The sequence below is a fragment of the Echinops telfairi genome, unplaced genomic scaffold (assembly GCF_000313985.2).
Source record: "Echinops telfairi isolate 266 unplaced genomic scaffold, ASM31398v2 ScPeMD7_3509;HRSCAF=4178, whole genome shotgun sequence".
NCBI classification, from domain to species: domain Eukaryota; kingdom Metazoa; phylum Chordata; class Mammalia; order Afrosoricida; family Tenrecidae; genus Echinops; species Echinops telfairi.
Genome location: NW_022107407.1, coordinates 13186430 through 13210980, shown reverse-complemented (window position 1 = coordinate 13210980; position 24551 = coordinate 13186430). Strand labels below are relative to the sequence as shown.

Sequence of the window (24551 nt, the reverse complement as noted above, 5' to 3'; positions counted from 1 at the left end):
GAGGGTAATGAATGTACAAATGTGCTTGACACAATTGATGTATGTATGGATTGTGATAAGAGTTGTATGAGCCCCTAATAAAACGATTAAAAAAACCAAACAAACTTGGTGTGAGAAAAATAAATTTGCTGATGCCTTGTGCCAGTTCTCCCCCCACCCCACCCCCCAAAAAAACCAAGCCCGACATATAGTTAAAAGCTGTACTATTTGTGGAGACATCAACCACAACCCCCCAGGGAAAGGAGTGAACCCCAAGGGGCTGCAGCCTGGACATCTGTGGCAGATGGATGTTACTCATTACCGTCCTTTTGGCCGTTTGGAGCTTGTTCATGTGATAGTCGATTTGTTCTCAGGGTTCCTATTTGCTACTCTCCAGACTGCGGAAGCCATAAAGCATGTTATAAAGACTCGTCTTGCAACCTTTGTGATTCTGGGTGTGCCCAAAATATTAAAAACAGACAATACACCAGCTTACGCTAGCCAATCTTTTAGAAGATTTTGTGAACAATATAAAATCATCCATACCACTGGCATTCCCTATACCCCACAAGGTCAAGGGGTCGTAGAAAGAGCCAACAGAACTTTAAAATCTCAATTTGAAAAAACAAAGAAGGGGGAGCCAGGGGGTTTCCTGATATCACCCAACAATATCCTATCTCACTCTCTTTTCACTTCAAATTTTTAAAATTTGGATAAACAACCCCAGTCTGCAGCTGACCACCACTGATCTACATCTCAAGCCAGGAAGGCCCTGGTAAGGTGGAAGGACCTGACCACACTAGAGTGGTAGAGTGGAGGGGTACGGACCCGGTATTAATGTGGACCTGAGGGAGTGTGTGTGTGTGTGTGTGTGTGTGTGTGTGTGTGTGTGTGTGTGTGTTTTCCCTAGGGATGACCCAGCTCCCCCGTGGCTGCCCGCCCGACTTGTCTGACCAGTCGATGTCAAGGTCACTGACATCTCCGATGGAAGGCCTTGGGGAACTTCAGGAAGCTCAGCCTCTGTCCACCCCCTGCAAAGAGGCACCGCAGACCGGCATGCGGGACCTGGGAGGTACCCCCGATGACCTGGGGCCGAGTGAAACGCCTGACGAGAGAGGCCGCTCAGATGGTGAAAGGCAAAGGGATGCCAACCCCTCCTGAGCATCTGTTCCTGGCCATGCTCGCGCTGTTGTCAGTGCAGGCGGCGCTCTGGAGACTGATGGCCCCAACGGCCCCCTTCAATACACTCATGGAGATGAATCTGAGACTATGGTTGTAACTGCTTGTGTGCCCCCACCTTATTTACTTCTGGTAGGCCTTATTCATGTTAATCCAGGAGGAGATCACTCGGAGCCCAAGGAAGGCATTGAAGTAATATGTCATGAATGCAGATTAACTAAATGTATTTCTTTGGAAAGCGCGCATTTTGATGTAATGATTCTGCATCAACCTGTGTTTGTTATGTTGCCTGTTAATGTGTCAGGAGATTGGTACCAACACTCTGGTTGAGAAGTGTTGAAACAGCTGCATGGACTAATGGAAAGACCCAAAAGGTTTCTTGGTAGGTTAATTGCTGGGATAGTAGCAGTGGTGGCATTAGTGGCGACAGGCACCACAGCGGCCATTGCTCTGACACAGGAAGTCCATACAGCACAGTGTTAATGATTTGGCAAAGAATGTCAGTATTGCAGTGGGGGCCCAAGAAGAGATCGAAAGGTGGAACAGTGGTTAGATGTCTTAGAACAAACTCTCTTATTAGTAGGGGATGAAGTAGAAAGTTTGAAAATCAGAGCGAGTTTACAATGTCATGCAGAATATGAAAACATCTGTGTAACTCCGAAAACCTATAATTAGTCTTCATGGGGGTGGGAAAAAATCAAGATGCATTTGTTAGGGGTATGGCACCATACAAACATGTCCCTTGATATTGGGCAGTTGCACAGGGAAATAGTGGCTATTTCAAAAGCTCGAGCACCTCTTTTGCCACCTTCTGAAGTGGCTAAAAAGATTATTGGCACCCTGGAAGGGTGGTTTCAACATTCCCATAGCTTAAATTTGATCATTAATGCAGTTATGATTATAGGACTAATTCTCCTTATTCTTTTGTTTTTTACCAGTCGGCATCCGAGCCTTTGGATCCACCATCTGAACCTTGCAATCCTCAGTACATGAGCTTCGGCTAAAAAGCAAAGAAGGGGCAGATGTTGGGAACCGTCATGGATCAGGCAGAGTCTGAGTGACGGAGAGGACATGGCATGGCCCTGGACTCTGCCCTGTCCCCCCCACCCCCCCGGAATGCTAACAGTTAAAGCTCATGATATTGTGTTGACTTTTGTCAAAGGCTTGACGGCTTGCATGGGAGGAACTAGAAAGGCTTCCCGAGAACGGAACTCTCTCTGAGCTCGTTCTTAGTTATAGCTATTAATCAGACACGGTCCAGCCAAGCACGTGTTTGTGTTCAAGCATAACTGCTCCCTTTTACTTTTAGTATAAAACTTGGCGTGAGAAAAATAAAATGGCTGGTGCCTTGTACCAGTGCTCCCAACCCCATTGTTCTTTCTTTAATCCCACTCCACCTCTTCCCATCGTAGACCCTCTGCAGGTGTGGGACCCCGCAGAGAACGGCATTTTTAAAAGAACAGGAAAGCATTATAAAAGCTGAAGTGCAACTATTTTAATAATTAAGACCATCTGATCCGATACGTTATAAACTCAGAATACGTTGTCATCATGGCAGTTCCTATCCCAGGGTTGGACAGAGCCCTGTGAATCAGAATAGCCCTGATGCTCGAATCGGTTGAGATTCCTCAGAGGCGGGAATTTTCTGCAGCGGTTGTGAATGTTGTAGCTATGACACACCCAGGACACTAACACTGGGCTCCCCTCTCTTGCCCCTAGGGGACGGGTATTCTCGGGGGCTACAATCTGGGTGGCATGGGTGGGACTTGGGAAATAGAGTTGTACAATCTCTATGGGAAAGCATAAGTGCCCACACAGCTTTCTCTGGCCCCCCTGCAGAACTTGTCTGGCCTTCCGAACAGGCAAAGGTGCAAGTCATCCTGCCTGATTTTCATAAACAAGTGTCGATCTAAAAGTCAGAGGGAACAACAAGGAAATGCAAATCTCGTCCATTCAATCCTAGTGTCTGGCACTTGCCCAAGAGATTGAGGAGCAGCTGCTATTCAGCTTCTATTAAAAGTGCTGTTAGGAAAAGAAAGCTTGAGAAGAGATAGATTGAGGAGCTGTTTCTATAGACTGTTTGGCTCCACATCTCCCTTTCTGCAGCACCTTTGATAAAGAATGATAATAAAGTTATTGAGAATGGCAGAGAATGAGGAACTATAAGGGGATTGAACCTAGACAGCAGCAGGGAGGCTGCAGAAGAGGAGACCAATCGGTGGATCCAGGCTTGGTCATTCTGCACTCCAATAGCTTAACTCACTTTAGAGATACCTTTCCTGAATCAAGGAGCCCTGGTGGCGCTGTACGTGTACATTGGACTGCTAACCAGGAGGTTAGTGGTTCAAGCCCACCAATTGCTCTTTGAGAGAAAGAGGAGGCTATCTGCTCCCATAAAGATTTGCACCTTTGAAATCCTCACGTTCGATCATTAGGAGTTGGAATGGACTCATTGACAGTAGGTTTGGTTTCTTTCCCTAGAATTAAGACTTAATGCTAAACTCATGTGATAAACTTTGATGAGAAAGGCTGTATCACAAACATTCCTATTTATGTTGAAGAACTCTCCTCAGGGGCATTGTCCGTGTTTCACTTATGGTTGATTTTTAAAAAAAATAATTAAGAAATACGAAAGCAGCACTCCACTGCCATCGAGTGGATTCTGACTTACAGTGACTGTACACAGTGCCTTAGGCTGGCCATATTTTTTGGCAGGGAGGCTGGGTACAGTGTACTTTACTGATGGCCCATGACAGATAAGCTTGGGCTCTCTAAGCCCCTCCCCTTTCCTTCAGCTGGTCTGGATGGGAATTTGAGATGATGGGATATTCTCAGTGTGTCCGGGGATCAAGTTGGGGGCAAAGACTCCCCAGCAGCTGAGGGCCTCTCTTCTTCTAGTGCTGTTGCTGGGGCTGGTGGTCCAGCGGGGCTCTTACTGCTTGGAGGTCATGTGGATCATGAGGTCCACCACTCTGTTGCTGTAGCCAAATTCATTGTCATCCCAGGAGATGAGCTTGACAAAGTGGTCACTGAGGGTAATGCCAGCCCCAGCATCAGAGGTGGAAGAGTGGGCATCATTGTTGAGGTCACAGGAGACAACCTGGTCCTCAGTGTAGCCCAGGATGCCCTTAAGGGCACCATCTGATGCCTGCTTCACCACCTTCTTATGTCATCGTACTTGGCAGCTTTCTCCAGACGGCAGGTGAGATCCACGACTGGCACACTGGAGTGGGGACATGGAAGGCTATGCCAGTGAGTTTCCCATTCCGCTCTGGGATAACCTTGCCCACAGCCTTGGCAGAGCCAGTAGATGCGGGATATTGTTCTGGGCAACCCCACGGCTATCACTCAAGAGTTTCCCAGAGGGGCCGTCCACCGTCTTCTGGGTGGAAATGATGGCGTGGACTATAGTTATGAGTACCTTCACGATGACAAAGTTGTCATGGATGATCTTGACTGGGGGTTAGACGGGTGGGAGGGTGGCAAGCAGTCAGTGGTGCAGGAGGCATTGCTGACAATCTTGAGGGAGTTGTCAGACTTCTCGTGGTTCATGCCCATCACAAGCATGGGGGCATCGGCAGAAGGGGCAGAAATTATCACCTTTTGGCACCACCCTTCAAGTGAGCCCCAGCCTTCTCTAGGGTTGTGAAGACATCAGTGGACCCTACGACACACTCAGCACCAGCCTCACCCCGCTTGATGTTGGCGGGATCTCGCTCCTGGAAGATGGAGATGGCCTTCCCATTGATGATAAGATTCCCATTCTCAGCCTTGACGGTGCCATTGAACTTGCCATGTGTGGAATCATACTAAAACATGTAGACCATGTAATTCAGGTCAGTGAAGGGGTTGTTGACGGCAACAATGTCCACTTTGCCAGAGTGGTGACCAGGTGACCAGGCACCCAATGCGGCCGAATCCATTCACTCTGACCTTGACCATCGTGTCTCCGAGTTGTGGCTGGGATGCATGGGAATGAGAAGACTCGGCTGCCTGTCACATAAGGAGGAGCAGACAGCTGAGGCTGTACAATTTTACAGGAGCAAATAGCTTCATCTTCCTTCCACCTAGAGGCTAGTGGGTTTGAACTGCCAACCTTGCAATTAGTTGTCCAATGTTTGCTCAACAGTGCTATCAGGACTTCCTTTAGCATATAACGAGGGAAAAAAAAAAGCAAACTGCAGCTTCCTCTGTCCCTAGCCCACTCTCTAGAGGTAATTCTTTCTTTATTCAGCAGTTCCCCCCCCCCCACCCCCCCCCAAGATTTTTCTTTTTATCTATATCAATGTTTTATGGCTATGTCTTGGTTTTAAAACTGTAGACATGAGTACTGATTTCATATTTCTAAGGCAGATTTTTCAACACCCTGTACCGTCTATATCCCTTCCCTCCGCCCTTCAGGACTTACATCTCCATAAGCACAAACACTGTTCTTCCTTGCTGTTGTCTTGTGCAGTTGAATGGATTCCCAGTCATAACTAAATGCTGTTAATGTGTTAATGGCGCTTAAGATATTTTCTTTCTTATTGTGGAGTGTAGTGAAAAACGGCTGTAAATTATTCCCCTTCCTGTATTTAGTCTTTCTGGTCATGCCCTACTACATCGGCCCTGGGTTGGCCTTGTGACTGTTGGCTTCATACTGCTCTTTAAACGTGTGGCTACTTACATGTGGACATTCTCAGTCTACCCCTGCCCAGTGATGACAGGCATGTAGCCCGGTGACCCCTAATGTCCCAGCTGACAGCAGACACCCATCCACAGCTAGCATCCAGATACAGGGTGGAGATGATGCTAGTCCAACCTGCCCTCATGTGAGCCTGCTGGCTGTTTGTTTAGAGTGCAGGTGAGGGGTGGTGGAGAATCGGGTCAGACAGTGGCCAGGGCCAGGTTCTGGGAGCAACAAAGAGAAACGGCTGGGATTGGGTCTCGCCAGTTCATTCTTTCTTTTTAAAAATGCAATGGGTATTCTCCGCTGTATGCTGTATCCTAGTCCACAGCTTCGCGGATTAAGCTTCTTCTGCTGGTGTGAAGGAGGGACAATCACTTGCAGCTGTGGGGGAGAATTGCTCTTGTTCTCTCTTCTCAATTTTTATTATCGTGTAAATGAGACATTCCACACGGTCTATGTGTGTAATTCCGTGACATCGACACTCATTCCATTCTCTCTCATCTGCCTTCCACCACCAGTCACATAAACTCAATGCCCTCACAGCAAAGGTTCCCAACTCCTCCTATCAAACTACCTAGATTTTCTATTAATCTTCTGTCTCCAAACTACACCCCATCCCTGTTTTCAGAGGCACCCAGCAGTATCAAACTACTTATATTTTCTATTAATCTTCTGTCTCCAAACTACACCCCATCCCTGTTTTCAGAGGCACCCAGCAGTATTCTTAAGGACTTTGTGAGCGTCTCCATGGCACATTAGCTGGCTTCCCAGCATCCACCACCATTCCTCACCTAGCTGAGTCCTGGAAGCTGACACTTCAATTACTCGCTGTTGACTTTGGAGATGTCTATTGTATGCTGCTCTTTTGTCTCCTTTGTTGTTTTCATGCCCCACCCCATCCCCATCTTGTGGGTTTAGGCAATGAAAGTCAGTTGGTTTAGTAGATTTTTGAGATTCTCTGGAGATAAATGTATAGCCAACCTGTGGCGCTTGCCTTGAGTTTTTGACTAAAGGTTTGTATTTGGACCGAAAGTGTATGCTTCGTCTTTCCCTCCTGTACCAGCCTAGATGGCCGGTTTAAGGGTCCTGGTGGAACAAACGACGACATACTCGGTGGCACCTCCACAGTGGCTCTGTGGGAGAGAGATCTGACCATGTTTCTGTGAAACTCACAGCTTCCAAAACCCCTTGGCAGTTCTCCCCCATCATCTGGGTGGTTGGAGCGGGAGTCTGCTGTCCAGCACCCAACAGCAAAGCAACCTGTGGCCGAGGGTTCAAGCTGGGCCTCAGTGTCTGTCTCCCTGTCTCATTCAGGAATGAAAACTTCAGGTGTGAGCGAGGCACATGGCTAGTCACACTAAGTTCCAGGTGGCATAACTGCTTGATGAAATAAATGCTGGTCTGCGTGACATCAGCAGAAAGATGGTACCCCGATACTGATAAATGCCATTATAGAGAGAACCCCTCCTTATCCACATTCCAACTAGAGGGAATTTGACACGATGGTTGTTTTTAGAGCAGCAAGATAGCTCTTGAGAGCGAAGCTCAAAGTGTACGTTGCCAGAGCAACAAAGTATGAGGCGTCTGGGACCCTAAAGCTCCTGGAGCCACTGTGTCTGGCTACAATCAAAGAAAGAAGCAAGACATTGAATTCCGGTCTTCCTAACTCACAGGTTGGGTGCCCTAATCTTAGCATACAGACCGCTGGTGGGGCTTCCTTTTTGCTTGTCAGAATTAACACTACTGTTGATCATTAATTAACGACTGTTAATTAATTTCGGGTTCATAGGACAAACCGGTCCCCATTTTTCAGTAAGATGTCTGGTTTTTAAAAGATGTGAATTGTGTCTCCTGTGAATTGGATTTGTCACCACCAGTTGCTGCAAATGACCTTGGGATGTGGGAAGATGTATGTGACAGACAAGGTGGCCCTCCAAGAGCAGGGGATTAGGCTTCCTGACGTGCCATCTTCCCAGTCAGGCGGCAGTGGTCAGAGGGGACATCTTCACTTAGTTGGCTGTGGCTCAGTTGTCTCTTTCTATGGAGGAGAGATTCTGGGAGAAGGTGTTGCCAGATGAATAGAATGCAGAAGTGCTCCAGCAGCCCCGGGGCAGGCCCGCAGAGGGAATCAGCCTTTGGAGGGTGTGGTCAGCGCCACACGTAACACACTGCATCGCATCCTCGTCCCAAACTCAGGAAAACTATTCAGTGCCTGCAAGAAATACCCATGGCTGCTATAGATCGGTGTTGTTTTTCAAACTAGACCTCTACTGTCCAATCAGAAGCCCTAGGGGGTCATGGATTATGCACTGGCTGTTGACAACAAGATCACCAGTTTGAAACCAGCAGCCACTCCTCAGGAGAAAGATGAGGCTTTCTACTTCTGTAAGGATTTACAGCCTTGGAAACCCTTAGGGGAAGCGCTACTCTCTTCGGTAGGGCCGCTCTGAGTCAGAATTGACTTGATGGGAGCCAGTTTGGCTTTGGGTTTTGATGCTTACCTGGTAGTCATTAGCCAAAAAAAAAAGGATATTTTTATTTGAATTTAAATAAGGTGAAATGAAATAACACTTAAAATTTAGTAACTTTGTCCAACTAACCAAATCTCAAGTACCGAGTCGCCTCATATGTTTAGTGGCTGCTACTCTGAATGGAGTAGGTCTCAGAAATTATTTATGTGCTAACGAGAACCCCATGACAATTGGTGGGGAGGGGTCAAATAGTTAGTTTGACCAATAAATAAGGCAATCGAGGAGAAGATCATGAGGGAGGATATCTCATGGTTTAAAGGAGAGAGTTCCAGGCTTTTTTTACTCCGGTGGAGGACTGTTTTGTTTGGATTTTAAACAGGGTGCTCTTCCTGGAAAACAAATCTAATTGACAGTGAACAGCAATAGCTAAGACTCAGTGCACTCTTATGTTTGAGGTCATTGGTATGTTTGCTGTTGGTTGTTACTAAGGAGACCACACAGTGACAGAGTAGAAATGCTCCATAGGATTGTCTTCATTGTCATCTTTACAGAGGTAGGTGGTTAGGCCTGGTGTCCCTGGGTGGGTTTGAACAGCCAACCCTTTGGTTATCAGCCTACTACTACAAGCCTACTGCTTGTAGGTCACGGTGTACCACCACGATCACTGGTATGTTTGTGAGGATGGCACAGGACTAAGCAGTCCTATTTATTGTACATAGGGCTTCTAAGAGTTGGAATCAACTTGATGGCAGTGGGTTTGGTTTTTGGCTTGATGGAATATGCAGCTCTCATTTTGGAGGGTGCGTTTGGTGGCCAACCAGGTCATAGGAACCTGTGGGTGGAGTTTAGCCTGTCAGTCAGTTCACAGCTTGATTGGAAGGCAACCGAGATAAATGGCTCTCCTTTTTCTCCCTGGTGGTTGTACCAGCTCGCTGCTGCCGGTGTTCACTGCTCTGAGCTACCTGTGGAACCATCATGGTGGATCCTGTTGCTGTGTTTTGCATTGCTGCACTTTGAGGCTCCATTGTGACTTGCTTTGATAAGCTGTTGCCATGCTACTGGTGATGCTACCCTCTGCGATGCCTGGACATCTCATCTTCCTGCCACTGCCACCTCACTTGCTGTGTCTGCTGCCTGCAGGCTGACTGTTCGTCTTGCCTGTAAACAGACTTTGAGTGCCTGACAGCCACAGTCTGCTTCCTTGACCTTGATCCAGGGATCAGCATGAGTTGAAAGACCTTCAGTATATTAACTGTTCCAAGAAATTCACTATTTTTTTCCTATTTATTTAAGCAACATTTCTGTTAGACCAAGAAGTTTTCACTGCCTCAGCAAAGTGTCGTTAAAATAAAAAATCACAGGAAAAGCCTCACGGTGTCGAAGCCTTACTGCTGTTATTTTATTTTCAGTTTGTGTTTTAGGTGCACAGTTCTAGAGACAGAAAAGGACCTCCATACAAAATATTTGGGAAAGCGAATTATTTGTCAAAGCAGTGACCAGATAAAGATATTCCAGGACAGGGCAGAGGCAGAGAGAGAGCAAAGATAACTTAGATGCTGGTGGGTTCGAAGAGGAGATAGACCTTATTGTCTCATTCTTGACACAGGTCCCGGAAGGTAATGATGTAAAGAAGGCAGGAGGAGGAGACGACAGATGACTGTAGGGTGTGGCGAGAAAGGGGGGTGAGCCAGGCTTTTATGAAATCCTTATTACCTCCCAATAAAATGGCTTGGGGAAAGCAACGACAACAACAACAACAACACAGTTTTTACATCTCACTCATATGTGGGGTGTGTAGAGTGTACCTAGCAAAGGGTTTGAAGCATCCTCCAGGATTGCCTGCATCCAGTGTGGCACGGGAAGCCAGGTAGTTTCTGCTTGCCGGAGAAAGATACGGTTGGGCAAAGACCTTCCATGGCCCTGCTCCCTTTCCTAAAGGCCTAGAGTGATGTAGAAACAGCCTAGAAAGCGGGACCTAGGGTGGCTCTCTGGTTGGGAGAAGGGAATGTAAAATAACAACCTAAGGGGGCTGATGACCAAAGGAATGACAGAACTAAGAAGAGCTTGGGGAGTGTGCCCAGCACTGTGATGGATCAGAAGGGAGTCCTCTCATTTATTTGTCAGATTGCAGGAAAGATGAGGTGGTCTACTCCTATGAAGAGTTACACTCTTGGAAACCCTGTGTAGGGCTGGTATGCCTTAGAACAGGTTCAGTGGGGGAGGGAGGAATATGGGTCCCTCAGATACAATTTTGGTGAGACTCAGTAAATAAGGCACGGAGTGACCTGACATTAAGTTCTCATCCTCGTGAAGGAGACATGAAAACCAGAAAAGAGTTTAGTGACAGAAAAACTGTCACTCCCCATTGCTCGCAGACTCTGTAGCTGTGAATTCCCCTTTTCGGTTAAGTTTATTTGTCATCCTGAAGTCAATGCTCATGGGACGCTAGTGGTCATTTGCAGACATGTGCAGAGCAGTGAACAATTTGAGGCGCCTCCTCCCAGGTGAAGCCAAAGAAAGCAGCCTCTGCGTCTTGTTGGGCCTCTTGTGCTGTAAACAAATGTCCGAGTTGTGTTCTTTCCTCTCGGCTATTTAAAATGCCCCCAAGCACAGGGTTAAAGTGCGGTCTACGATTTATAAGGTCAATGAGGCTGGTGGTGTGACTTAGGCAGAAAAGATGTGATGGGTAAGCTTTGTTCAGGTAGAAGTTATAGCGATGCTGGTCATGAGTTCAATATCAAGCAATCCATTTTAATTATTAAAGAATGGGTTTTTTAAACAAAATTGCTTGGAAACAATTTAATGGATTGATTTGATTGGTTGATAAAAATGTAACCACAAGCCCCCAGCAACTTAACTCTTTATTTCTCCTAGGAGCAATAATTTGGGATTCACTAATTCAGTGTTTCTGGTCATTGTATAGAGTCAGACCATCCTGACTACAGATAGTCAGAATTGACTGTACATTTACAGGACAGTAGATGCACACATGCTACAGTATAATCACATTTACTCTTTGCGATATTCTTGAAACCTCCTGTCTATTTAGAAATGAAGAATGATGTGCTATCAGAAATGATTTCAGGAAGCCCAAAGGTGTGGATTTAGTGTTAACTACGAGAGCTAATTATGAGGGCTTCAAATTTTTTGTTTTTTCTTTTCAGTTTGTGATTATTTTCACATACCACAACCTTAATGTTCTTAATAAGTTAGATTCTGTATCTGTTTGTTGTAGATAAAATTTATCTTGTTTTTTATGTTTATTTGTAGATTGGTCTTTAAAATAATCATAGATAATTCTTATAAAGACATTAAAAATATCCTCCTTAATTCTTCAAAGATTATAACACAGTGGCCAAACTAATGTGCTTGTGTTTGGCAGAATTCTAAGACAGTCTTCAAAGGACATGCCCTGGTGTACACACACCCTGCAGAATCATCTCCTGTTAAGGTTAGCGAGAGCCATGGGTATGGTGGGCTAACCACCTCCATGATTTCAATTCAAAACCAGGCCCATTGACCTCGAGTTGATTCCAACTCACAGCGACCCTATGGGACAGACTACAACTGCCTCTGCTGGTTTCCTGTAAGTATTTATGGGAACAGACAGCCTCATCTTTCTCCCTTGAGTGGCTAGTGGGTTTGAACCATTGACTTTGTGGTTAACGTCACAGCATAATTATGACTCCTTTTGGGGTACAGTACCCTTTTGCTACTGACTAGGGCACATTATACAAGACTCGTTTAGGCAGACTGGAGAAAGAGTGTTCTGCTGGCCTTCCTGGAAGAAGTAAGATAACAGAATTCCACCAGGACCCAGAGATCTTAGAACTGGAACCCGAGTTCCAGGTGACAATGCAGCTGTGGTCCCATGAAGCCATTCTAATGAGACCCTGAGCCGAATATCTACGTAAGTCAGGTGGAAATTCCTACCTACAGAAACAGATAACAAATGGGGTTTGTTTCAAGCTACTACATTTATAGTACGGTAGAAAACTGATCTTGAAACGATTGGAAAACGAATGCATTGCTCGTGCAACAAATGATAGTTCAGCTTTATGAGCCGCTATGCAAGTTTATGTTGGAGCTTAAGTTGATTCATTCAACATTTGTTGAATGCTTACTAGACTCTGGGGAGATAAAGATGAGATGGTGAATGTGAAAGTGCTTTAGGAGGAAAATCCTGTAAAAGTGAAATACGGCTGTGTTCCATCCTCAGTAAATAAAATTCTTTGCTGTCTCAGGCCGAGGAGGACTAACAGATGTAACCTTTCGCTTTTCACTTTTCATGGTGCCCTTTGGGAGCTGCAGTTTGAGACAGATGTCGGATCTGTGTTTTCCTCTTCCAAATGCTTTCTGTTGGATGTTGAAATACGGATGCTGAATAATAAGAATTAGAACATCCGAGGTGCTTTTAGGAACTAGTAGCAGTGAATGGTGGCAGGGGGCTTTGGGGGACTGGCAGTAAGGGCACTGTATCTGGGAAAAGCAAGGGCTAAGCAGGAAGTCTTAGTCCACAGGGCAGAGAATTTAAATCACCCCCAAATCTTGCTCAAATAACTCTGGAGCCAATAAAGCCAATTATCCCTAAGAAATGACTCGGGATAAACAATGAAGCCATCTGACTCTTTGACATGGGAGGCAAACCATAGGGAGTTAAGGGAATTGCATTTCTTACCATCTGCAGCTCATCACAAGGGCACTAGTTGATTTCCTAATCTCTTCTTCTGGGGCTGGATGCGGAGGAGAGAAGATTTAAAGCACAGACAATGGCTGGTATGTGGGGCTGCTTTCATGAAGGAACCAGAGGCTGGACACTCCTTGCCCAGCACAAAAGAGCATAATCATTTCCTCAACCAGACCTCAACGTTGACTCTCCCCCACCCTCCGCACCCCTTTGTCCACTGGGGAATTATAACACTCTCCCAGAGAGTACTTCTTTTGATGAGTTGAAATCCTTTAGGGCCAATGGTGGCTCCCATCTGCCTAACATCCTTTGGCAACAAACCAACCAACAAATTCTAAAGTCAGATTATAGAACTGGAATGAAATACCAAGCTAGGTTGTTGTTGTTGTTTTCTCACAAAGCGGGCACCCTGATTAGACCCTTCAAGGGGTGGATGTTAAAGGGCTGCCAAAGTGAAACCTGGGCACTGGCAGCTGCCAGGGAGCGGGAGTCCTGGGAAGGCTGCCTTGGCACAGGGGTTAAACAGCGATTGGAAGTGTTCATTCCCCTTGCAGGAAATTCACAACTTCACCTTGGCTCACTGCTTGCTTCCACCCGTATCTCTTTCCATCCACAGCGAACCTCAGAAATGAGGGCGCGTTCCTTCTTTTGTTGCCAAATGAAGCATGTGCTTTTTTTCCTCGATATGTTTTGACAGAACAAGAAAGAGCTGCCTGGTCTGGAGGAGTCTCTGGCAACCACTTCCTCACAGGGCAGGAACAAGAGGGGAGCAGAGAAAGTCCAGGAGTGATTAGCTTGGGGGGGGGGGGGGCAAGGGAGTCCGTTCAGAGTCCTTATACAGGGTCCAGGATCTCCCGCAGGAACATGTCTAAGGTAACAAGCCTGTCGATTTTGTCTACTTCATGAAATGCACTTGCCACACCCCTGCTTTTCCTGTTCCCCGATTATGTGGAATTGAAATGTATCATCAGAGAACTCTGAGTCAAGAACAACTTAAAATCCTTCCAGTGTCTTCTGGATCCATGTGGGCCCTTTGGGAAGGTTGACCAAGGCATTAATCAAACCAGGGTGCCTGGCCAGGTGCTCTGATGTGCCACAGATCAATGTTGCCGGCCTCAAAGACATCCCCAGTCCAGTGGGGACTAATAGAGACCCACAGGTACAGTAGAACGTCAGCACATTGATTCAATAGGGCACCAGAGAGGAGGGTGATGCGCTGCTCTTGGAGAGAAGTTGGGGAGGTTTCCCCCAGTGGACCACAAGGAGCAGAACCTTGAAGAGGGAAGCTAGAGCAGGGTTTAGAAGAGCAATTGATGGATAAAGTCAGCTTTCCTGGGTTTGACCGCTGCCTGTGTCTTTGGTAAATGGCATGCCCCTGGGCGCTCAAAGCCTCACTCCTATCCAGTCCATGCAGATTCATAGGGACCCTAAAGGAGGGGGTGTGAGTTTCGCAGGCTGTTTGCAGGAGTGGGAAGCCCTGCCTTTCTCCTGTGGGGCAGCTCACCTTTGGATGGCAGCCCAATGCCTAACCCCTAGGCCACCAGGGCTCCTGATGCCCTTGGGTAAGGGACTTAAATTTACTTTGCCCGAACTTCCTAATCTTTAAAATAGGAATCATGTAATACTATTTCATTGGGTTTGCATGGCTATCAAAGGTTGATCCATGAAGAATCCTGGTTAGCACCTAGGACGCGCCCCTCTTATTTTGAAGAATGAGACATCTCAGAAGTGGAGGGGTGAAGGAGAAAAGGTAATCGGAGGCAATCGGAAGGCACAGAGGTGTGGAATACTGTGACTTCTGAAAGACGTGTATTTCAGTAGCTCAGAATGGCTAGCTAATAGTGTCTGGGGGCAGATACTGGAGAAAGAAGCAGGGCCAGGTCAAGGAGAAATGTGTACACATGCTGAGAAGGTGGACTTCAATATTCAATGGACGCGTCTTATCTTCCCTGACCTTTTACACTGCCCTGGACCTCACACTTACTCATTTGAATTGTTCTACTACCAACATAAGGTGCCCCGGTGGCACATGGAACTGATAGCCCCAAGGTCAGCAGTTCAAAGCACCAGCTGTTCTAGGGAGAAAGATGAGACTATCTCTCTCTGTAAAGTTTCACAGTCTTAGAAACTCAAGGGGGGGCAGGTCTGCCCTGTCCTATCGGGTCCCTGTGGGTTGGAAAGGACCCGCTGGCAGTAAGTTTGGTTTTGAGTTTGGCGACCCCCATCCTCAGTGTCCTCATTCCTTGCCCCTCTACACATGCCCTCGGTGAGTCCCTGATGCTGAAATGGTCAGCTTCTCTTTGCCATTCTCAGATGGCTCCATTGTACCCAGTGCGTGGCTTAGTACATACTAAGACTCAGGCAATGCTCAGGAATTTGTATAGAACATGTCTTTATGTATTATGCCTGGAGCCCTGGTGGTATAGTGGCTATGCATTGGGCTACAATTTGCATGGTTCGCAGTTCAAAACCACCAGTAGCTCCTTGGGAGAAAGACTGGGCTTTCTACTCCGGTAAACAGTTACAGTCTCGGAAACCCACAGGGGGTCCCTGTGAGTCAGCATTGACTGGATGGAAGTCAATGAGTGTGGATTTTGCACTAGTCCTTGTTGACTCCCCTGGTTAAGACCCTAGCCCTCCCCTCAGTTTGAGGTAAATTCCCTGGCCTGGACCTCAGCATTCTTCTGTGGAAAGTAAGTCTTTTCTATAGTGACATCTAGATATTATTATAGAATTATCTTTGTAATTCTTCTTTTCTGGGCTTTTTGATTTGCTTCCAGGTACAGGTTTTATTTCTCAAAAAAACAAAAGTCTTTTAATGTCTGACCCTGAAAATCTCAACTTAGTTGCATCTGCAGTGACAATATTAGATCCAAACATAAGCGGATAGGTGCCTGAGTGAGCCCTTGGGACACGGATGGCTTTCCTGGTCCTGCAGATCAGCCCTTTGCTCAACCCTGCTGCTGCCTTAGCATGGATGACTTGGATGAGGTGCTGATAATAAGCTGACCTTCACAATTGTGGATGTGAAGAAACCCTCTTGTGGGAATAATCATTCAATCTCAAATATGCCAGAAAATCAGAAATGATTTTTTATCACAAGGTCCTGTGTTTTCAAAATGTGACATCTATAGTCTTTTTATTCTTTAGATTTCAATGGTATGTCTCAATGGAAGTCTTTCTCTGGTTTATATGAAAAGCATCTGGTTGTGAAGGACCTATTTTTCATGTTAAACAATGCTCTTCTAGAAAAGGCCAGGTCAATCTCAAAGATAAAGTAAAACATTAAAAAAAATATTTTCCCGTATTTGCTGTGTCTTCATTTAGTGCCAACCAGCCACATATATATAACAGGGAAAGAAATATTCCTTCTCAATCCCTTAAATTTATAATGGGTTTAAATAGTTCCAGATGAAAGGGAAACGATTTTATAACAAGGTGGAGGGTGTGGATGCTCAGATGCAGGTCAGTGAGAAATAGCATCACTTCGGGGATTAGAATCGAGCAGTGAATGCTGCCTGCTTGAAAGGGGCATTTGTTTGAGTGGCTTGGTGCCCAGTGAGGACGCAGGAGCAATAGGAAACAGGCCTTCTGTCCAGCTGCGTTCATGTTGGACACTCTAGGTCCTTACAATTTGGAAGCAAGTGGAAATTGTTTCTTTAGGAGATTTCTATTTCAGACTAGATTTTTCCTCTGATTCTAAAAGTTGCTTTGTTTTCCATCTGTAAAACATGACAGGGCCACAGATTCTAAAGTACAGATTAACGGTCTTCTGGGGAGACTCATTTTTCCACACACCTTAAGGGCTTGGGAAAAGCGCTGGGCCAAGGGTATTCAGAGAGAGGAAACGGTTTTAGCTTTTCTTTATTTATTTCACTTATGTTCCTACACTTAGCTACATTCTTGCCCAGTATTAATAGCACCACATTACCAGAAAGAATGAATGCTTGCCTGCCTAGTAAAGGAAGTGGAATTTGGTCAAACAAAGACCAGGGGTCAACTTTGTCCAAAGGTCCTACTGAGCACTTTGACCCACGCTCCTTTGACCTTCTCTTTCTCTTTTACACACAGACAGACAGACAGAGAAGTTTGGAGCCTTTCCTCAATGCATCAGAAGCAAATGCCTGCGAAGAACCCCCTTTCCCTTCTCAGTGAGGACAGACAAAGAGCAGCGAGTTCTGCTTGTGCCCCAGGAAGATTTTCGAGGAAAAGCTCACAGCTCTGCTAACCCCAAAATGACACACGGCAGGAACTCAATCTAAGACAACTGATTTTCATCTTTCCAGGTCCATTTTCCATGTGGATTCATGCCAGCCCTCCCTGGAGCACCGCAGCGCCCTTTCTCGCACAGACTGGTGAGCCTTTGACTGGGAGAGACGCTCAGGGCTGTGGTTCTTTCTGGAATGCTCTGTGCTTCTAGGAGCTCTGCTAGGGACCCAGGATCTTGAACAGTGGATTTCTATAGGTCTGTGGTAAAGGGAGGGTGCCTAACAAGAATGGCGCCTACTCCCACAAAGTTATCCGAAAGAGTTGTTGGCACACCATGAAGGGCGTTCAATAGAACATTTCTACACAGGAGAGTCCTTTGTGTCGCGCCTTGCTTGAGTGGTGTGAACCTGATTTTGTCACTAAACACGATCTCGCCCCTGAGATTCCATTGGGAGTATAAAGCTGAGTGTGTGCCTTTGAGCAAACTCTACCCATCTCTGTCAGACACCCAAATGCATTCTTGTGGAGAAAAGAAAGTCGTGAAGAGCCATGGGTCCAAGAAAAGGCAGGCCTGGTCATTAAAATCACGACAGGAGACTTCAGTGAAGTCAGGAGCCCTGGCTGTGCCTTGGGCTGCCAACGTCACGGTCAACAGTTCTGAACCCCCAGCCGCTGTGGGGAAAAGAGACGGTGTTCCACTGCAGTAGAGGCAGGGGGAATTCAGTCCTGCCCTATACGCTCACTATGAGTCAGAATTGACGTGATGGCAGTGAATTTGGGGTTTTGGGGTATTTTTTGGTCATGAAGAAATCTTTTCATTTTTAATATCTGTGTGTCAAGAGAATAAAGCCAGGCATGTGGGTTGAGAATGTAAAAGCGGTGACTTTCACTTCTGTATTTGGGGCGAGTCTTGGAAACCTCGGGCAGGGTCGGGCAAGGTATGACTCTGTAGCTCATTCTTATCCAGATGGTTGCTTTTTGGAACTCACCTGGTCCTAGAACCCCTCATTTTGGAACAGTGTTTAGAAGATGCAAACAACCCCCGCACCCCCAACTGCTTGCACTGAGGAATGTAGGTAAGCGAGCCTAGTCAAGGAAAGTGAGAAATAACTGTGTGAAGCAATGCAAACTGTACAATGGATGTGGTAAACTGAGAGAGTGGATGAGAAAGTCATACAGCTGACTCCTCCAGGCTCATCATGACGGGGCTGGGGAGCCAACTTTTTGGGGATCCCTCACCGTGATGAGATATAAACAAATCTCCATACACATTCTCATGACTGGACACCGCCCCTCCAAGAACTCCCCATACAGGAACTGTCATCAAGGAGCTACCAGATAAGAGGAATCATTCGTGTGCCTGGCTAGTCTCTGTGCCTGGAGATTGTCTGTAGATAAGAGCAATCAAGTCCCATAGCCGACCCACGTAAAGGTAACACCCCCCTGGGGAGGACTGGGGGCGGGTGTTGTTCATGGTTAACTAGCATTAGGTCAAGCTGCTGACCTGATTGCTTGTTTATTATGTTACCTGCTTATGGTATTACCTATTAACGATGTAATACGCTAGCTGTATGATGTGCCTGCCCTATAAAAGATCTCTAAGTCCCATTTTATATGCCCTTTGGAAAATACATTCTCCTCTCTCAGTTCTGACCTAGGACAAGGAGCCCCACCCTGCCACCGCCGTCTGTGTCTCCCTTTAAGATTTTTCACCATTTCAAAGTTTCTCCTGCAAAGTCACTCCTGAGGACCCATTCGAGTGTTGGGGCCCCCTCACACTAACTAATGAACCCTCAAGACATTCAATCTTTTTGTCTCTTATGTCTATAAATAATATATTATTATATGATATATAAATTCAGCCAAAGGTTTTGAAATAGGAGGAAATGTTGTACATCAAGCAGTTTATACTTAATAAAATCAAATGTGTAATTTGATTTACATTTAATAATTTATAATATTATTTCATTGTTTTTGTTTATATATAAACAGGGGGAATGCTTGTCCTAAATGGTGAGCCCTGTAGTTAGTCTTATGTAGATGCTGATTTTCTTGTATAATGAGCTTGTTTTACTTTAATTTCAATGCATTCCTATATATATTTAATAAAATAATTGGTTTCTAATTCCTGCATTAGAGTAGTAAAATGTGTACACTATTATGTATATATAGTATAGGTACAGCATTATAAGTTTTAGAAGAGATGAAGATTTAGGTAATAAAATGATTTAAAAGTTAAGGTACTTTTTGGAAGATAATTGCCTGAACTATTGAAAATTTTTAAATAAGCCCTTTTGTTTCTTGAAATATATACCAAAGACATGTTTGCTCAAATACATGAAACTACATGTTTAAAGAACTTTCTTGTAGCATTCTTTGTAACATTGAGATCAAGAAAAGCAACAGTTGTGGTATAGGCATGCAATGGAATGAAGGGACTTTCTGAGTAATCATAACGAAAAAATGAGCCACCTAAGAATGAATGAATGCTTAGATTTTCTAGGCTTTAGTTGGTACAAACAAAGACAATACAGTCAGCTGTGGTGATAGTTAGGTTCTGTGTCAACTTGGCTATGCCAGGATCTTCAGTCGTTTGGCAGTCAGGTCTCCCCCATAATGTGGCATATCGTAAGGTAAACAATCCCAGGATGGGATCTGCCCTTTGTAGCAAGCAGACGTGGGAAGATTAGGCTGGAGAACAACTCCTTATTGAGATTGCACTCTGTTGATATCTTCTTTGGGATATATATATTCATTTTTATAGATAGCTGCTTTAGATAACTAGCCCCTCTCTCTTTTTTTTTTTTTTTTTTTTAAACATTTTATTAGGGGCTCATACAACTGTTATCCCAATCCATACACACATCAATTGTGTAAAGCGTATTTGTACATCATTTCTCAAAACATTTTCTCTCCATTTAAACCCCCGACATTAGGTCCTCATTTTTCCCCTCCCTCCCCGCTCCCCTCTCCCACATGAGCCCTTGATAGTTTATAAATGGGTATTTTGTCATATCTTGCCCTGTCCGACTTCTCCCTTCACCCACTTTTTGGTTGTCTGTCCCCCAGGGAGGAGGTCACACACAGTTCCATGTAATCGGTTCCCTCTTTCCTACCCATTCTCCCTTTACCCTCCCTGTTTTGCCACTCACACCACTGGTCCTATAGGGCTCATCCATCCTGGATTCCCTGTATTTTCAGTTCCTGCCCCTCTCTCTTTTTGCTAGCGTGGAATTTGCATCTGTCACATCTACTTCTGGTTCTTTGAATGGGGCAAATGACCCACCATATTGCCTGCTGGCCATATAAGCCATCCAAGTCTTACCATCTGACCTGCCAACCCACCTCTGCATCGGCCAGCCTTGTGCTTCTTGTTTTGTCCTGCTGCCCCCTGGTTCATCTTCCTTCTTTCTGATTTCACAGCCCTGGAAGCTATGAGTCAGGAAATGCTTCTGACTTAAACTTTGACTTACAGGTTTGAATCAGACTAGACCTAACCACTTCGACAACCACTTCCATCCACTTACTTGCTATCAATCAATCAATCTATCTGCTTGTCTCGGTATCACCTACCTATCTAGCTATTGCAATGTTTTTGCTTCTCTAAGGCACCCAGCCTAACACAGCTGCCAGCTGGAAGGTTAACAGTCTGAGTCCACCCAGACGCAACTCCGAAGCAAAGCAGATGACCTGCTTCTAAACACCCTGCCATTGAAACCCTACGGAGCAGCCACGGAAAGCCCTGTGGAGCCCTGTTCTACGGTGGCTCACCTGGAGTGGCGATGCGTTTGAACGGACTTGAAAGCAACCGGTTTCTTTGTTTTTTAGGAGTGAACACAGGCCAGTCTTTGTTCCAAAGACAATATCTAAGCCGCATTATGCTTTATTTGTACAAAGGAAAGTAAGGTGAAGGGCACCTGCACGCCTGCACCTGAATGCGTCAGTGTGTCCCGACTGATGGGTTTGCTTGCACAGCCAAAGGTGATTTTTGAAAGAAGGCATATGACTGGATTATTTTTGCAATGTGAGTTAGGAGATAGGGCTGGAGAAAGGAAGTATTTTTTCACTTTTGAAACCCAGTCATATATTTCAATTTTCTATCTGAGCAGAAATTTTATTTTTTCCCTTTTTTGGTAATAAGAAACAAATAAACAACCAACCTTCTTCAAAAGGACAAGGCTCAATTTCACACTCTTTTGATTTCCTTAGGAACCTTTGCTTCATTCTGTTTTTGATATGCTTTAACAAATTAAATCAAGATGCATGTATGTGATTTGTACCATACACACATACACACATCTATAATGTGTGCACATATACACATATATATTATGAGAGAGAAGCAGAAAGAAAACACTCTATTCATGCAACAGCATGGCATTTGCATGGTTTAGAATATTCCTGAAGATTCTACTATGTCTCTTCCCCAGCCTGACTTTCTTTTCTTCATCTTTGTTTTTTCAAACCACTTTATTGGGAGCTTTCCACATATCATTCCATTTCATAGTTCAATCAACCTGCTATTCATGACTCTGTAGCACAGCAAGTCTAATATAACCTCCTGGGCTGTATTTACACCATATGTGTTGAACTCTTTTCCAGTGAGACCTTCTGATTTGACAAAGAAAAACCCCACCTCCCACCCCACATTAAACAGACTTCTAAAAACAAATGCATGCAGGTGAAGGCATCTTTTGGCAGTGTTCTGATCCCTGTATCTTCAGCCTTGGCACCCAACATGACACCACTGTGCTGACTGCCATCCTCTCCCCTGCATGTGCCCTCCAAGGAAAGTAGCTAAATGTATGTCCATAATATTCAAATGTATTTCCTTCCGGAGAGCATGTTAAACACACCTTTGAAAGACGTCACTGTCCTAAGAGTAAGATGTGGCTGAAGAAATCTACTAATTTCTTTATATTTATATTTTTTAAAAGGTGAGGAGGTAATGGTACATACTTTATGTTTTCCTAAACCTTAGAACTTCATGATGAAGTCTTTGCTCTTAAACAAAGATGAATAGGGTGTGAAAAATGTGCACGCCATAACAAACCATGCTAGCCAATTCCCAACAGACCCATCCAAACCATCCCCAAGCCAAACAAGCAGTCATGTGATCACTCACCTGCGATGTGTGAGGAAACTACCGCTGACGTGTCCTGAGCCATCACATCCGGGAGTGGGACAGGACATACCTTCCGTCTTCACTGACTTCCAGGAGAACTGGGAGCCATTGAGGTACCCATCCTTTTGCCTTTTGGCGGCTAGGGGGCACCCCGATGCACTGCGGTGGGATGCATACTTTCCAGTTATATGACCCTGACCATCACAACCCGGAACTGGACATCTGGATAGCAGATAGATGAGATAAACTTTATTGTCTTGCCATCATATACCTGGTAGTCTCTATAACAAAGTCAAAATAACCTGACATGAAGAAAAAAAAGAACAATCATGCTCTACTAGCTAAGAAACAGAAAGGAAAAAAAAAAGGAAAGAAAGAAAAAAGAAAAACAAAAAAACAAAAGGAAAGAAATTACTAAAAGACACCACCTAGTGGAGCAATTAAATATTTCATCCTGGCTGAAATACTTATTCCACAGTTGAGAGAAAGCTTTTCTGGAACAAAATTTCTATGCTTTGCGAGGGATGACTGGCTCCAGCATGTGGGAAAAAAAATAGGTTGTTGCAACAAGTGAAATCCCCGTGTCTACTTGAAAGACAGTGCTTAGTTTGGGACGGAATAAGAGCTTTTATGGTAGAACAATGCAAAGTTGATGAGGAATAGTGGGATTGTATTTTAAAAGGCTATTTCATAAACCTGTGTTTTTCTTACATGCTAGAAAACATTTATTTGGTTAGCTGCACTCACTGATGGCCAGGTAGATAAGATCTTACGTGGCTGAGATGCTATTTACTGAATGTTTCTAGAAGAGAATCCCATGGTCAGTACTTTTTTTTTTAATGAGAGAAAATTAGAGCTAAAGTTCAATAACAAGTGCGTCAATATTTTTCAGATGTTTCTATTCTGAAGGGCGGAGGACTAAGCAAAACTAAACAGGATTACATGCATCTCAAAGAATGTAGAGAGCAATTCAATGTGCTACTCACGTGCCTGCAGTCTGAGGAGTCTGCCTACGTTTATTTGAATAGGCAGGGTTATGGTCTTTAGAATCAGTGCTACCTATTTGCTTTCATACATTTTAAATCACTGGAACGCTTTTGAATGAACTAATTCCCCCCCCAAAGAAATTGAGTAGAGTGAAAATGTCAAAGTAGTGGCACTGTGTTTATCCTCTGATTTCCTGAGGTGCAGGCCCTTGGCATTTTGGGGAAGGGGGAGCGGGATTCCCCGGTTTGAGCAGCAAAGGGGACAATGTAATTCTTCCCCAACATACTCCATGCTTGGTACAAACCATCTGTCTCAAGTCCTTTTGTTAGACCAAGGCAGTGTATAAAATTAAATGAATTTTATAAGCCAAAATATTAGTAAGATCCTTAAAGTTTCTGTTATATCGTGCCACGAACCTGTCTTTCCTAGTAAATTGAACTGCTTTTACTGCCAAGTGGTAGAGATAAGCTTCTTGTGATGTTGCTTACTCAGAACATTGGCTACTAGCCTAGTGTTAGATGTCATCTGTAGTTTAGACTATTTTCAATTAATTACCAGAGGTGCTCTTCCGTTTTTGATATACATTAGTGGGTAACCTTTTATGTGACCTCTCAGTTGACTGGAATCTCAGAATGCTCACTAAAAATGTGGTTTCTTCCCTTGACTAATGTTGCCTTTCTTCATGTAAGCTTTAAACTGCCCCAACACCAGCAGCCATGCTGCCGTGTTCCTCGATCTCCCTGGGCACTCATACCTAATAGGCTCTTGATCTTCTTTGTCTTCTTTGCTTTGTGCTATCCTGATGCCACTTTTCTTTGCTCTCGGGCAACCTGAAAGGCTAAATAAGAAAGATGTTTTCAGAAAGCAATCTGGCACTGTTAAATCCGGCAAGCTTTCTTTACAATCGATGTGGCTTTGCTTTGATTTGCCCCCAAATCCCGTATTTCTAGAGTTTTTTTGGCTGCTGTATCTCTGTGTCCTATCAAAGCCTTTAGAGATTGTCTATTCCCTTTGCAGGAGAGAGAAGAGATGGAGGTGGACTAGGATGCCTTAAACAGATGACAAGACTGGAGGTCCATTTGTAGGAATAGAAGCCTTCAGGAATCATCAGAAAAGAGGCCGGAGGAAGTTTTGTTGTGACAGATCGATAGATTGAAGGCTAGATGGCAGAGAGAAGAAACACAAGGGAAATGAGGCACAAAGGATGGACACGCCCACAAACGAGGGTACTGTTGACGAGAAAAC

The 24551-nt window shown here is 44.9% G+C and overlaps 1 protein-coding gene across 18 annotated transcripts in view; it reads right to left on the bottom strand.

Annotated features, from left to right (window-relative positions):
- MYT1L (myelin transcription factor 1 like) overlaps positions 1-24551 on the bottom strand; it is a 723101-nt gene that overhangs the window by 43136 nt on the left and 655414 nt on the right. For 17 of the 18 annotated variants that reach the window (XM_045294233.1, XM_045294236.1, XM_045294234.1 and 14 more), the window contains 2 exons: positions 24061-24144; positions 22320-22541 (listed from right to left, as the gene is read on the bottom strand). In XM_045294233.1, the coding sequence (XP_045150168.1) occupies positions 22320-22541; positions 24061-24144 (306 nt within the window). The remainder of the gene's footprint in view (positions 1-22319; positions 22542-24060; positions 24145-24551) is intronic. The other variant, XM_045294241.1, reaches the window with a different exon arrangement.